Raw genomic sequence first — 16466 nt, forward strand, 5'->3', positions numbered from 1 at the left:
GGCTGAGGACAGGGGGGGGGGGTTTGACCTCCCACTGCGGTGACCCTGGCAGCAGCCACCAGACTGCTCACTGGTTCCAGATGTTTTATCCCTGCAGTACGGTAACACACACATCCACACACACACATGCATACAAGAATGCAACCTCCCACTGGTGATAGACTTCCCTATTACCTCGGGTCATAACTGACCTCTGACCCCCCCCACCGCTGCTCTTCACAGATGAATGACAGGTTTGGAACAGAGCTGGAATCCCCCCAAGCCTAACTCTCTCTCCCATGTCTGTGTATTTTAATAACAGTAATCACATTTCAAACAATCCCCATTTCTCAATGCCGAATTAACCCAATTCCCACACCCTACCCATAGACTGCCTTGTTTATTTTTAGCTGTCCAAAATCCCATTTTCTGAGCATTATCTGCGGAATGAGATTTTGATGGAGGCCTGATGCAATGTTGCATGATATGCAGTCATCTATAAAGCCTCTAAGCTGGTTTGGTATATTTCTGCATTGTCGCGGACCAGGTACTGTACATTATGGAAATTATCAACTCACAGCACAGTTGTGTGCACTCGCAGTCGTCTCACTTTAGCTTGCCCTGTCAGGAAATAGAAAACAAGCCTCATAGGGAGAAAACACTAATTCCCAGAAGGCCTTTCACCTGCCATCTGGCTAAAGTGATGTCAGATCTCTGCCAGGAAGGACCAGGCAATGATGTTACCACAGGTTCACGGAAGTCCGTTGGGATCTCAAAACCCTCTGGCGTTTTATAGACTAATCAGATTCATAAAAATGGCAATATTGACATTTGGGAAGAGATAATGGCCTTGGCTAGACTGGCGACATGAAGCTAAAAGAGAGAGACTTCTCTGCCAGGCCTCAGGAGTCTGACATGGATAAAGCTAATAGGTGCATTTCAATAAAAGGATATTAACATGCTAAAATACCAAACGAGATACTATGTGAGTCATGCTGTTGCCATTAGTTTCATTACCATGTTCAACTTTGAAAATAAGCTTTTGTTTCTATTCATCACGTCCTTCACATTTTTCAGTGGAAAAGTCATGGCTCTTTTGTTCGTACAAAAGATCTGTCCGTCTGTGTGTTTGTGGATAAAACGTATCCACAATCCAAACCTGTCAGTCTGCAGTGAGAGGTCTATTCCAACTTGTTCTAGCTGTCAGAAAGAAAAGCTGGACTATCATACAATAGTGTTAAGTTTCCACCAGTTGGCAGTGGGTCTCATTGTGGCAGCTGTGATTTGAATGCTACATTACCTGTGTGTTGTTATCAACTGCCCATTCTGACAGTCAGGCCAGGTTGCCAGATATACCTGTAAAAACGTAAACCCAGCGCGCTACAGCTGTAACGTCAGTACAGCCATGAAAGCAGCAAACAAACGAACAGGATCAATTAGATTCTACCTGACCTATAAAAAACCCTGGCATGTTTCTAACAGTTGCATGACCAGAGACGTAACAAACCCGTCTGGGTAAATATTGGAGATGTATTTGAAAGATGGAGACAGCTTGGAGCCCAAAAGGACGCCGAGTTGGCTAATTTCCTCCTGAACAGGTAGCTAAGCATTAGCTTCAGGCTAATTTATCACGGCTACAAGGGACGGGCATTTTGTGTCATGTTAACATTTGTGTACTCACATTGAATTATATAGCTAAAGTACCCGAGTATGTTACTCGCAAAAACAAATTGAGACACAGCCAGTAATGTGATCCCGACTGGTCCTGGCTAACGCTATCTCTAAGTATAGCCTCACAGAGTTGTTTGGCTGAAAGAATTTGCTAAATAGTTACTGTCAACATATTTCACTTGTTTAAGCTACAATAGTTACATAAAAAAGGGCCTTAGTTCTGAATACCAACCATTCACCACAACCTCCTCCCTATGACTTCTATGCAGAGTTCAGCAAAACATCAAACAAATTAGTAGTTTATGAATGTATTTAGTAGGAAACAGGACTGGAATTTGAAAGCCATTTTATTGCTTTGTAATAGGCTGATTAGCTATAACCTTACACCCACACCTGCTCACTGTGTTCTTCTTAGGCAACCTGCAACTGCTGCTCCACTTCCAACTCTCCTTCCCCCACTTTCTCCTGAGAGACCACCCCCGCGCTGTACCATATATACTCCATTAGCCAATTAATGGCCCAGCATGTTAACATTGAGGAAAGTGCTGCCCACACTAAACACATTATTACTGTACAGCCCCAATTACCAGCCCTTCTCCTCTCTTCTTACAAGATACGACGTTTGAGAGGAGAGGACACTGTAGCTTTTAATGCAACCAGCCCGGGGATATTTTATTTCAAAAAGGGGACAATCGAGCTGTAGTGCTTCATTGCAGCCCAACTGTGGATTTTCATTTTCCTTTTAATTAGACTGATGACAAAAAAGAAGATAATTCCTCTATTACATCAGTAATTGCTCAGTTTCTCCATGTGTGGTCTGTGTTTTACTCTATATTCTTAGAAGTACAATTGACCTCACATGTACCTTTAAATAAAATACAATGCCTACTTGCTTGTTATTCATAACAGTGCAGTGGAAAGTCATTTCCTCCTGGCTAAAAGATAGTCTAGACAGTCTATGAGGTTTTTTAGGGCAGTTCAAGTTCAACCCCTAATCCAGTGACTGGCCATGTCTTCAAGAAAATTATGTGTCAGCCAGATGACAATATGTTTTCTTTAACATTCCTCCCTTTCAACTTTTTCTGTTCTCTGTTATTTTTCCTGTCATTCATTTTCACTAAATTAACTGTGGATACCTTCACATCAACTAAAACTGAATTTGCAATGATATAGTTGCCAAAGCTTAATTTCAGCACATGAATGTGAAAGCAGAAGACTGTCACATCAAGTAATTACTTTAACACATCATATTGGTAGAATGACAGGCTTGGGGTGTACTGGTAGCAAAGTGTCAGCCCACCTCAAGTCCTTCCTCACTACACTGAATAAATCTCACTATTTATCTAACAGGGCTGTTTTTTGGACCAACAAAGCCAGCAGACTCCTTCTCCATATGTTTGTCAATGTGTAATCTACCCAAGGGAGGCAGGGGAGAGATGCAGAAGAAGGGGGGGCTGTCTGTACTCAGACACTCATTTTGAAGTCAACATACTAAGAAGCTTGAAAGCCTGCCTCTTCAATATGCATTGTTACCGTGGTGGATGAAACAGAATGTATTTGCTCTTTTACTTTCTCATCCAGCTGCCTTGAATAGATTTTTCTTTTCAATCCCGCCTCACCAAAACTTATTCCATTGTTTCTGAAGTGCAGAATGTATCTGAAGCTAATCAAAGTGCAGTAAATGACTCTGCATGCAGCTGTCTGTGCAGAATCGCAAACCTACGATAGCCCACCTTTTGTGTTGACCCTTAGCCCATAACAGCATAATGCAATCACAGAGATAATTGTCCAACTTCGGTGGTGTTAATTCACAGTGTTAACAATCACATTAACTTGCTGTAGGTATCAATATAATTACAAATGTAATCACACTTCCCAATCAGCCAGTTGGAGCTTCCTTTGAACTCACTATGCAAATGGGACTCAAATAGGACACCGAAATAATTAGATGGTTTGACAAAGTGGAATTATAACGTTGGCACCACAATCACTGTGATAAAAAAACTAAAAAGAAAGGGTGTGCCTTATAGCAAATTGTCTTATTTCTTTTTTTATTAGTGGCACTAAGTTCAGTGTATCCTGAACATTGTATAATAGAAGAACTTCTCCTTTGTTAAAGAAAAGACCACATTCTCACGCCTGATCCAGTTTTGCGGTTTGTCAATATGAATTGTGCCGACTGACCCACTCCAAAATCACTGCTCAGGTTTTGTTTGTCTAGAGTCAGCAGGAAGTCAAACAACAAACAAGAGGAAGCAGGCAACTGTCGAGGATAAAAAAAGCAGTGATGTGTTCTGCTGTGGTCTGGGGAGCGGGTACACAGAGAGTAGCAGTAGAGTGCTGCCCGCTGATTAGAAGCCAACCGAAGCCAAGCAGATAAGAGAGAATGGACATCATAATCAGCTGCCACAGAGAAAGACAGAGAGAATGGAGTTCAGTTCAGGCGGAAAATGAAGAAGGAACATTGTCAGGTTGTCTTTGTGTGCCTGCCTCTTTGGCCAGGAAAATATAGTTTCAGGGCTAGCGTGTGCAGAGATAAGTCAGAGACTGATAGAAGCTCCAGCAACACCACCTGCCCTCTGTCTCTTTCTTTCTCTCCCTTCTCCCCCATGGCCTTGTATGAATGAGTGCCATAGTCACAGAAACGGGTGCCCGCCAACCCACCCAAGGTCCAATCAGAGAGCTTGTTGTCTCCAGTCCTCTCAACATGAGCCAATCAGATAGGGGTGTCTTGGGTGCAGTCCAGAGGCATAAAGAGACCAGAGTAATGGCTGCCACCGCTGGGATAAACAAAGATTTAGATCAGCCTAACCACAGATGCTAATGTTGCCTTGATGAGGCATGAAAACAGTCAATCACAGGAGCTGTATAAAATAAAATAAAAGATTTTAGCAAAACAAATGCTGCTGATGACCACTCTCCATCAAGTGGATGCACTGCACTGTGCTTCATCTAGCAATGAAGTCAAAGTTGTATGTACTCTCCTCTCTATCATCTTCCATCCATAAGAGGCTGACAAGATATCAACAAAGCAACATTTGTACTACAAAATAAACGGGTTGTGGCTGCAAGGACCGCAGACCAAACCATACATTGCATGAATCATATCAAGGTCAGAGTTTTAAATATATAACCATAGCTGCCTTATTGCAGGGTAAAAAGGGCAGGTTTTTATGAATTAATCTGTCTCACCTCTTCGCTGACTCCTATTTTGAATCGCTAAAAGCTGCTGTCTGCTGAAATTAATGATCGCTAATGTCAGCCGAGCCGGGAGTTTGGCTGCAGCCCATCCCGGGTCGTGCTTGAAACACTGTGCTGGCTGACGATTGCCAGCGTCGAAAAACCTGTTACGGTCCAATCCATAATTTCATGAACGCACTCTGAAATGGTCCTGTCTCTGTGGCAGCACTCTAATCAATCAGAGTGTTTGCCTTAAGCAGAGAACTAAGACAATCAAATGTAGCACCTTGGAGTAATGCAGTAGTGCAACCAAAAAATACAAGAAGTAATGGATTTCTGAGCTGTCGTCCTGCTGAACCCTAATGCTTTGAATATCGACTTGTCTTCATGGCAGGTTGGCTTATTATTACCCACCCCGATTTCCCTCCGGATTCTCTTTCCATTAAACGAGGGACAATCCCAGCCTGGCTGAGTGATGGGATTTGGGAACAGGTACAAAAGGAAAGAATTAGGTTGCCCTCCTGCACAGGCAGCTGAGACCGGAGCTCAAACATGCAGAACGGACACAAACAAGACAGGGAATGAGAACGTGCTGCAATACAAGTAGCAGACGGAGAAATTGGGTGACAGCGGTGAAAGAAAAGAAGTAGGATGTAAATAGTGTGTATGTGTTTGTGGGGAGGGAGGGGTTGTGGGGGGCATGTTCTCTACATATCTCATGCCGACTGTGCGTCTGTGTCGATTCTGCTGCTTAGCATGACAGTCGTCTGGGAGCTTCTCAAAGGGGACAGATCTGGATGGAAAGCCTGGCATGCTGGTTCTCCAGGGTGCACAGAGGGAAATGTGTTAGGCCCTCAGCCAGAGGGGTTCGCACCCTCAGTGGAGAGGACCATCACTGCAAGTCATAGTTGAATACCAAAAAGAAATGTGCTACAGCTTTTTGAGCAAGGCCTCCAGATGTTCCATTCAGCAAGGGAGAGGGCCTTGTGTCTTTGTTTTTTGTGTGTGTGTGTGCACACACTTGTTTGTGTTTGTGGTACCATGCATTTTCGACAGCCATCCATCCTTCTCTCCCTTCGTCATATGAGGGAGCGGTATCAAGCCCTATTGTTTCTATTCAATTAGCTGTCATTACGCACCGCAGTTTGATTACTGAGTTCATTTGGCTGGTGGAGAACAATGGAGGCAGCAAGCTGTCTTTTTATTCACCCTGCCACCAATATCGTCTTCCCTGCTGGAGAGAATTAAATGGGGCTTGTCTTTAAGGGATGAGGCGCACGCGGCAAAACCAATGGCTCGCCTTATTCTTCTGGACGTCCTGATGTCCACAAACACTAGAGGACACAGAGCCAAGAGGGAAGGATTAAAGCGAACAGCGTATTCTTGAGCGATTAACAACCTGGCCGAGCTGCAGGAGTAGACAAATGCAGTGCCACATCGATTTCACTATTATAATGAGCACCATTCCATCATGCCAAATCCACAGGGGCCTACGAGCACCATTAAGAGGTCAGCGCCTCTGAATGGCAAAGGCAACAACAATCCATAAATGATCTATTTAATGTACTGATATAAAAGAAAGGGACTTTTCACAAATTGACATCGGAGTACTTTCCCAGAATTTCCCAACCTTGCTCCGCCATTTTGCTAATTAGGTAGTTTGCTAATTTCCCGGTTAGCAGTGCTTTCTTTTTTTTTTTTTCCTTTTCAGCTGGGACTTAATTGTTGAAGCTTTTAGCGAGCCAAAGCTCTGTCTGAGCACTCACCTCCCTTGTTCCAGCCTCATCCGCAAGGTCTCCTCCTCTGACGCCTGCATGTCCTCAGCTTTAGATTTACTGGAGCCCTTTCTCTCCATCCTGTCTCCTGGTCGCTCATCCCTCCGGTGCTTTCCAAACCTAAAAGTAAAAGAGAACGGCAGAGAGGATTTAATTGAGGCGCAGACTTTAATAATTTCCAACCCAATATGGACATTTATTTTTACAGCAGCATGTCCCTTCTTTGTGCGAGAAATTCAGGTGAAATACTCGGTAGGAAATTAAAGTGTCAAACTGTCAAAATCTTCAGGTCGGGATTGCACTGGGAAGACAGCTCAGGGGGAGTCTCCCCCGGCACCCGTTCGTTATTGAAAGAATAACTTGGCTTTTTTCATATAAATGCAATCAAAATGCATCAAGCCATATCAAAAGATAACTCAACGTGGTGAATTCCCTCCCTGCCAAGTCTCGATCCAGGACAGCAGAAACAATTCAGTGTGTGGTGTTAAGAGTAAGTCTGTAAAAAGTGGAAAATGGCAACAAAAAAAAAGAAAAATCTTTTTAAAAGTAAGGATGCGCTCCACGTTCCCTCCCTGAGCTGTAGAGTTTACTTAGAGTGATGGGAGCAGTGACAGCTCATGATTTAATTTTGAGCGAGGAGGGAACAAACTACCCGCAACCGGGCAAAATGTAAGTTGAGGAAACAACGGAGCTCGCCGGCATCATTTGTAACTTTCGAGGCAGCGTCGCAAACTTTTACAAATTTAATGACGGGAGTGACAAACTGGTGGCGGTAAATCCGTTACAGCTTTACAGCGAGGTGAGAATAAGCCAATCCAAAGATCGTAAATTCCTTAGGCCGACCGAGCTGGGTGCTGGGTGAATAAATGACTGGAGACTGGCTGACTGAGGGGTGTGAGAATATGATGAGGAATGGAAAATGAAAGGAGCTATGCAGTTGACACGGAGCGCAGTACATTTACAGGGCTGCACACTCACAAACTAAATATGTGGACAACTCTATTAACTGACTCCACTGGCTGAGACTTCATTACTCATGACAATGTGCTTGTGGATAACACAACAGCTGTCAACTTTTGTACATGTGCACAGGACTTCGAGATAAAGGATAAACGCTCTGATGAGACAGAGCAGGAAAGGCCATATCATGAAAGCATGATGTCATTTCCTGCTGCTCCCCATTGGTGCCACCTGTGAAGGAAATGCAAAATGACAGGATACAGAAAAAGGAAGTACTAGAGACAGATATCCAGGACGTGCACATGATTTGCACATGGAGATAAAAGCACATCTGTATGCAGAAAATACAGTTTTACTCTGTCTACTTTGACCCATGGTGTGTGGTTTTCAATATGTATGGGCAGGAAAACCCTAATTAAATATGCATATGGAGAATGCAACCATTTGGACACCATGTTTATAAGTTAAACAATTTCTTTATTATTCTATAATTACACTTGAGAGATTGTTTCATGAAATAGGTGAGGATTGGTCAGTGCACGGACATTAATGGTATAATTAAAGGGATACTTCACCGATTTAGCATTCAGCTTTGTATCAGTAGAAACCCGATAGTATTTCTGAATGACCGTGCCTCCCTCCCTCATGTCCCCCTGAGATGAGAGATTTCTGCATTTGGGGCCTGGAAAAAATCTTCCGATGACGTAAATGAAGATTTTGCGTCATTGGAAGATTTTTGGGCCAGAGGCAAAGGACTACAGCCAGTAGTAGGATCTACTTCCGTATGTTTTCAACACGCCTAAGAGGTTGGACTGCCGAGTCTGGCCGAGGTATTCGATGAAAACGACTGTCAGCCATCTTGAAGCTTCGCTAAACAGGCTCTCGGTTTTCAGCAGAAAACATTTACAACAATTATCTGCATTCAAACTACCGGACGTGTGTACCACCGGATACATCGGTACAGATCGGAGAATATGGAGGAAACGCTATATAACAGCGCAATTCCGCACACTACGTGAGCTTTGCCTGCACGGAGACCAGCGGTGTCGCTCAATGCCGCTAGCCGGCTAGGGGACATCCTCATCGGCTAGGTGGAAAGCTAACGCTAGCTGTCCACCTGTCCCAGCCATCCTGCTTGCAAGTGTCTGCTCATTAAACAACAAGCTGGACTACATCCTCCTTTAACGAAACTCCCAACGTGAGTTCAGATACTGCTGTGTTTTTGTTGTTGTGGAAACATGGCTGAACAACAGTGTACCGGCTACCGGGACTATCCAGCTACCAGGCTGCTCTCGCCGGCCCGTGGAGGTGGGCTGTGTTAAACGGACTGGTGTAGAAATAAAATCCAACTAGCTACTGCTAACTGCTGGTGGAGCTTGTGACTGTTAAATGCCGACCATTCGACATTCCACGCTAATTCACGGCTGTGTTTATACTCGTTGTTTACAGCCCACCAAGCGCTAATGCTAGTATGTGTTAGCTGAACTTTACGGAGCCTATAAAGTGTTTGTACTAAATGTAGCCTGTTTCGTATGTCGTTTTTATTTAATGTCGTTTTTATATATGTTAAATGTGTAACACCACTTGAGTCACGATGAAACGTTGTTTCGTGTATATGGTTGAAATGACAATAAAACACGCTTGAGTTGAGTTGAATGCCTCTGTCTGTCTGTCAAGCGGTAGGCGTGGCTTGGGAGTGGACTCAAAGCAACGAAGCAGGTGCATTCTGGGATTTGGTGTTTTTCATCCATATAAGACCAAAACACATTTTCTGGCTTTTCTCGGCCTAGAAGGCACCAATTTAAAAAAAAAATTCACATTTCTACTACATAAGTGACCCAATTTAAAGATATATTCAGCTTTCCAGCGGTGAAATATTCCTTTAAGGCTATTGTGGATGCACCAGGGTAGGCATTGGGGCATATCAGCCTTTAATCATGCCTTGTAGGGGGAAGCAGGGGAGGCTCAACACTTGCTATACATAAATACCAAATGGGAGTCAGAGTAAATATAAAAATCTCAGAGCAAGGAGGTACAAAATGTGTTTAACACAGCTCTAACTGACGGGTCTGAAAAGAGTTCTGATGGAAGAACTTAGCGCATTGCATCCCCAATCAAATGCATCCAACTAGCCACCCAGCAAGCAGTGAGGGCTTGTGGTGACCTGGAGGCAAATCATTAACCTGAGGAGCCAGATGGTTTGTTACACAGAACCATCTGAGAAGCCATAATTGGAAACTGTTTGGAAAAGGGCAGGCGTTCTCAAAAAACACCTTGCAGGTGATTAGATAAACCATCTGTCTATCACGTCCACCATTGTTGTTTTGAACGAACAGTAGCGGCAGTCACAGACACCTAAACCACGGCCGTAGCTGCCAGTAGCTCCTAACAGGATGCTGATTGGTCCAGTGAGCTGATAGTTCAGACACAAACGCATTACTTGAACCCTGACAAAATGGATTTTCGTGTGGTATGTGATTCCGTGATTCTAGTGTGATCTCGTGATATTGCGAGAATCCAGCTGCCGTTCAAGGTAAGCAAATCATACCAAGGCTGCAAAAAAAAAGTGTTTTTGGGACAATATAACAATTATGAATAATTGTATATAACTGCACTGTAGAGTATCTCAGGAAGGTTAAAGAGATTACATAAGGAAAGGACAGATAGTTGGGTAAAATATAGCTTGAAGAGAAGCTGAACAAGTTGGGAAAAGTGAACCACTTAAATAAATAGATGCTGAAAAGGAAACCTCTTTAAACATGGGATTATAGGAATTGCATATATTTCTGATTACCCAATGATGCCAGTCAGATTTTGTCACCGCAATAACATCGCAACCGTGCAAGATACAGTCACGAAACCTAACAGGTATAGTTATGGTTGAGAGGGTTGAGCAAGGGTGTCAGAAGGGGGTAGGAAGTAGGGAAGGGCGCCCCCCACTTAATGCCCCCGGCCTGATTTGGCGTTGCGGCTGGTGTGATCCCGTCACAGCATGGCCTCTAGTTTTGTTTTTTGTTTCTGTATTAATGTCATATGTTACTAGTTTAAAATGTGAAAACTCAATAAAAACTTTCTAAAATACTGTGATATGATTGTCAGGTTGGTGGAAACCAGGCCACTTATATGAACACATTTGATGATTGTAAAGACAAGGCAATAGCAGAAAGTATATGGGGATGAGGGACATGAGAAGAAATTCAATAAATATAATCACAGAAAAGGACTGGGTTTTTATTGACTGTTTGTATTACATAACATAACTCGATTTTCTTGCATTGTACACACAGACATTGATTATGATGTTCCACATGGGCTTTTTTAAACGGTCCCATTCAATTTCAGACAGAAGACCAGGAAAAAGCATTAAGCTCTGCAGTCTCCCAGCCCCACGGTGCTTCAATCCCAGTTTATTTTTACCTTCCTCATAGCTGAGCTTTATTTGACAGTTTGAAAACTTTCTCCGAAAGTGGAAAAAATTACATCAGACAAGGTTGACTTTGGGCCGGTGAAAGTGAATATTTTCATGAAAAATCCCTCACGGATGTTTATTATTTTACTTAATATTAAAAGCAGGACCTTTGTGCAAATGGTTTCTCTTTGGTATTAGCTGCTTTAGACCTGTAATTTTTCCGAATGTGTAGCTGTAGCCTGGTAGGAGATTCTGGTCTATGGTTGTGCAGAGAGCCCAGGAGAGGCCAAGGGAGCAAGTGTGGGTGCTTTTGTAGCACATATAGCATACATTACCTGATTAATTAATCAACAAATGGCTCTAGTAAGGCATAAAACTCCAGGCTGGGGCTGGGAATGCTAATAATAGTGAGCCTGCTATCTGTCTTCAGGGCAGGTGACAGCTTCCCTCGCCTCACTTCAAGGACTTTCATTAACTTCCAGAGGAAAATTCACCTTCCTCTTTTCCTCTTCCAATTTATTTCTTAGTCTCTTTTTGATCCGACACCCCCCAAAAAAAACATAAAATAACCCAAGGGGAGACAAACTTCTGCCATCAACTTTTTTTTCTTCTTCTTCTTCTGGATCAACATCAATACAGTGAGGGATTTGTCATAGTGAAACATATTGGCGGATTAGACTGAGCAGGACCCTGGGCATGCAGCAGCTCCCGCTATTCCCCCATCGCCGGTGGCCTGAGAAGGAGGGACCACATCAAAGCGGAGGCGGAGGAAATGGACGATACTACCGGAGCTATTAGAAGGCTATCGGGACACTTGCTGGTTCACAACATGGCTCTGCTCTGCCAGTGGGGGCCGTGCTGGAACACAGGATTAGCCGCCAAACCTCCACTGACGCGCAAACCCTAATGTAATATTTCTACATTCAACATTTTCTCAGCAGGAAAATACAGAAATCTCTGGTACCAGTGTGGGTATAAAAACTGCAAACTGTATTGACTTGTATACCTGTCTCTGGAAGATAAGTGTCTCATTTGAGAAAATCCAATAAAAAACAGTAATGATTTGGAGTTAATCAGTGTCCAAGGAGAAGCTGTTTCTGTAAAACTCTTGAGCCAGTATTGGCATCCTTGGCATTAATCCGGGCTGGCATCAGGCTAGTCGTATTGAGAGTGAGGTTGATGAGGCTTGATAATAAGATATTGATTGGCAGCCACAACACATGGGTAGAATGACAATGGAGTAACTACAGTACCTTGCAGTTTGGGAAAGAGTTACTTGTTTAGGCCCAAAGGTCTGACCAGTTTCTTTTTAATGTGGCTGCACTGCAGTATAATTACAACCTGGGAATATTGATGACATTATTTATTATTAGATAGTACATAAATGTTCAAGTAGCTATTTGAAATGGACAATGATTCTTGACACATTGTTTTTAATGATGCAGTCGATCCTTATGCCTACTGTTTATACCTAATGTTTATATTTGACTGTAGTTAGTGATCAACTCACATTCTACTGTTTACTTATTTTGGCCAGGGCTCGACATTAAGGCTTGTCCGCTTGTCCGGGACAAGTGGATTTTTTGTAGGGCAAGTGGAAGAGAAATTTACTTGTCCCACTGGACAAGTTAAAACTCAAACAAACTAAAATGCCATGTTAGTTCACGTCATGTGCCACTCATTACGTCTATGTTACTGATTTGAAACGATAATTTCTTTCCCCCGCAATCCCGGTCAGCGGACCGCTAACGTTAGACCCAGCCCCCTGTTCAGCTCGTTCTCTGGAAGCAATGCAGCATGAAAGCACGGTGAACCTGCCGGTGTTAGTTAGCTAACGTTAGCTTGTTAACTCCGCCTTAACGTTACCTCCTCGCCACATCGTTGACAGAAAAGGAGAGACTCGGTGCTAATACGGCACCGGTGCCTTAACGACCGTTATCTACCGGACCGAATTACGCGCGCGGTGCCACTGAAATGCCTGGCGCTTCTCTGGATGCTCGAAACGGAACGTTAGGGGGCAACCTAAACATCGCCGCATGTTACGCTAGTTAACACTACACTCAACAGCAAGTAACGTTAGCCTATCGTTAGCTAGCAGCTGGAGTAAACAGTTAAAATGCTGACAGCTAAACGGTGTAAAAGTGTGTCTGTCTGTATTTCACTGGAGAGGAACATATGACAGTGTGCCGCTGCTGTTGTCGGAAAAACACAGATGTTGCGTTCACTTGAAATTTGCCGCGCCAGCGTCGTGCTGCATTCAAAGTTGTTGTAAAATACCCTTTTCCTATCCAGTGGTTGTTTTTGTCGTTTAACAGGAACTTACTGGTGAAATAAGTTATTGTTGTTACATTTTTAATAAATCATTTAATTTTGCCTTAGCAATAAACAAGCCGTAGTCACCACTACCTCTGGTCAAAATATTGACTTAGTATCTCAGAATATAAACTAAGAATCTCAATATATTAATTTATCTCAAAATATTGACTTAGTATCTCAATATTGACTTAATATCTCACTATATTGTTCAGTATCTCAATATATTGATTTATCTCAAAATATTGACTTAGTATCTCAATATATTGACTTAGTAACTCTGAATATTGACAAAGAATCTCAAACCTAAAAAACATTTAAAATATTGACTTACAATCTCAATATATTGACTCAATATCTCAAAGTATCGACTTAATATCTCAATATATTGACTAAGTAACTTAGAATATTGACTAGGAATCTGAAAGTAATGACAAACTTTAAAATATTGACTTAGAATCTCAATATATTAACTTCTGCACACCGGCGTGCAACATATTACTTTGTATTATGGAGTCTGGAGATCCTTTTTTCTTGTTGAAGGGGAAATCTATTGTTGGGGCACGTTTGTTTCTACAGTTTCAACAGAATTGTATTAATGTTGATAGTGTTTGGATGCTTTCAACGGTTTGTTCAAATTCTGCATTAGCAAAACACAATTTTTTTTATAAAATGATGAATCTTTACCCGGACAAGTGACTTTTATGCATGGACAAGTGAAACGTAAATGTACTTGTCCGAAGGACAAGTGCCTCAAAAAGTTAATGTCAAGCCCTCAATGGCCATCTTGGCCATTTAGTGGTTGTAATGTATTGATGAACGTATGCATGTGTTGTTGTTGTTTTTTGTATGTACGTTGTAGTATTGCTAATTGCTAATTGGGTTTTTATTTAAATTGTATTTTCTTTCTCTCCTCTGTAATGATTGTGTTATTTGTTGGGACCCCCTCGAAAACAAGATGACACATCTCAAGGGGTTTATCCTAATAAACACATTTCTTTCTCTTTTTTTGGCCATTTTTAGCCTTTATTTTGATAGGACAACAGAAGACATGAAAGGGGACAGAGAGGGGGAATGACATGCAGCAAAGGGCCGCAGGTCGGAGTCGAACCCGGGCCCGCTGCGTTGAGGACTGAACCTCTATATATGGGCGCCTGCTATCCGGGCTCCAGAATAATAAACAAATTTGAATTACATTGGGAACAGAATAATCCTACCCTCCAACCAGCGATGGTCACAGCAACAGCCGGACCTCACATCTCCATTAAAGCAAGGTAAACAATGTTATGCCATTTACATCCTCATGAAATTTGATCTTATTTTTCTGCTTCAGTCCACCAGACCGAAGCTCTGTTTAATGGTCCGTTCCTAAGCATCTATCCCACTGTGGCCGAACAGCAGGTAAGAGTGATGAATACACAAATGCAGAAGGGGCCCTCAAAAGACAAAGAACGATGGTGAGGGGAGATGTACGTCGCAAAAAGCACCTGGCCGGGGTAGAAAGACATTCAGTTACGATTACGTGAGCAAAAACACGACAGCTGAGTAAGTTGCAGATTTGATCAGTAGGATAGTGATATGCACACATAAATCAAGATAGATGCGGGGAATATTTATAACCTTTAGAATGCATTCAGAGCTTGAGCTGCTCTGTGCTATTCATCTCTGTTTGGCCCCAATAATGTCTGATTGGCCATCAAACCTCATTTGTGTGGCATGTAATCTAACATGCGTCAGTCATATATAATATATGCTTTATTAATGTTGTGACTGCCACTGATGCGATGAAACATTGAGAGTGAAATTGAAGTGCTCAATCAAAGTGCCCTGACTTCTGCCGACAGCATCTCATAAAATCAAATGTTTTCAAATGCTGGTGCACATTAGGCATATTACTGAGTAGCTGGCTTTGTTGTATGTGTCTGCTTTTACAATAAAAGAAGTCAGTAAATACAGTAGGTACTCCATTCAATATGATACATCCTCATATATCACAGAAAACAGAAGGGTTTATACCACTAGCAGTGGATGCCTCATATATCTTCTTTATCGATTTACAGGGTAATAATACTTCAAGGCTGCAGCACAACAGACGAGTAAAAAGTCAAAGACAGAATTTCAAAAGAGGGAGAAAAAGTAAATTATGCAAAGCGTCAAAGCCAGTTTGATTGTTACAATCATTTAATCTGGGGAATAGATTTGAGAGAAGCTAATCTGTTTTGACATCTTCCGTGGGGAATTTGTGGTTTGCTCACAGGAAGTTGCTGACTTAGGGAGACAAGACAGCAGAAAGAGCTGTCTATTCCTGCTCCTAAAATGTGTGGGTTTTCAAAGCGAATGCAGGGATGTGATGGACCACCTGGTTCAACCTCGCGTATGAGGTGTTAAATCTCTTGGCATTAGTCAAATCTGCAAATGGAACAGGTGAGCCTGAAAGAAAAAAGTAACTGCATCTATCAATTTGAGTAAGTGATGAGAAGATAATTTCAAGGGCAGACAGAGAGAATCATTATGGTTTCTGCTCGGCCAACCTGAAAGTTAATCCAAATCTCCCAGAGCGAAGTCCCCCGCAGATGTGTGATGTGATGTGGTGTCTGAGCCCCCCATCCCCCGAAACTGTATTTGTCGTAGTCGGGAAGAAAATAAATAACTACGCCTCTACCTACTGCATTTCATGGTGATAATCTATAAAGCACCATAAAAAATTATCTCAAAGAAGAATCAAGAGACGTTATTATCATCGTCTTATTGATGGCAGCACACAGCAGAAAGTTCGGAGTAACGCACGTACTCCCACTCACACATTCCTGTTTTTCTACCTTCTCCTATCCCTGTCCAATGCAAGGCCAATATGAAGCAGTGCGTGGTTTCTACACAGTGCTTCACCTGGGGCTAAACCCTGACAGTGGCATGTCATTTTAATAGTGCTTCGTTAGGAAGGCAAGGCTGTCGGATTTGTCTGGCCTCCTCGTGTTGTTGCATCTGTGGTGAGTAAACACTCTCTACCTGGGGTGAGGCACACAGACCCCTTGTAAAAAAAATCCAATAAGTCAGAGTAAGAAAAAGGGAGCGAGTTTTCCTTTCCTCCCCGGGAATCACACTGTGACCCAGCGATCGTTAACAGGCATTAAAGGGGCATTTGTTATCGCCGGGTGGCCTCGGCGTAATGTCCCCGCCAC

The 16466-nt window shown here is 42.7% G+C and overlaps 1 protein-coding gene across 9 annotated transcripts in view; it reads right to left on the reverse strand.

Annotated features, from left to right (window-relative positions):
* The window catches only part of LOC120552354 (partitioning defective 3 homolog), a 382624-nt gene that overhangs the window by 81514 nt on the left and 284644 nt on the right, over positions 1 to 16466 (reverse strand). For all 9 annotated transcript variants that reach the window (XM_039790356.1, XM_039790350.1, XM_039790354.1 and 6 more), the window contains one exon: positions 6597 to 6725. In XM_039790356.1, the coding sequence (XP_039646290.1) occupies positions 6597 to 6725 (129 nt within the window). The remainder of the gene's footprint in view (positions 1 to 6596; positions 6726 to 16466) is intronic.

The sequence above is a fragment of the Perca fluviatilis genome, chromosome 22 (genome assembly GCF_010015445.1).
Source record: "Perca fluviatilis chromosome 22, GENO_Pfluv_1.0, whole genome shotgun sequence".
Lineage (NCBI taxonomy): Eukaryota > Metazoa > Chordata > Actinopteri > Perciformes > Percidae > Perca > Perca fluviatilis.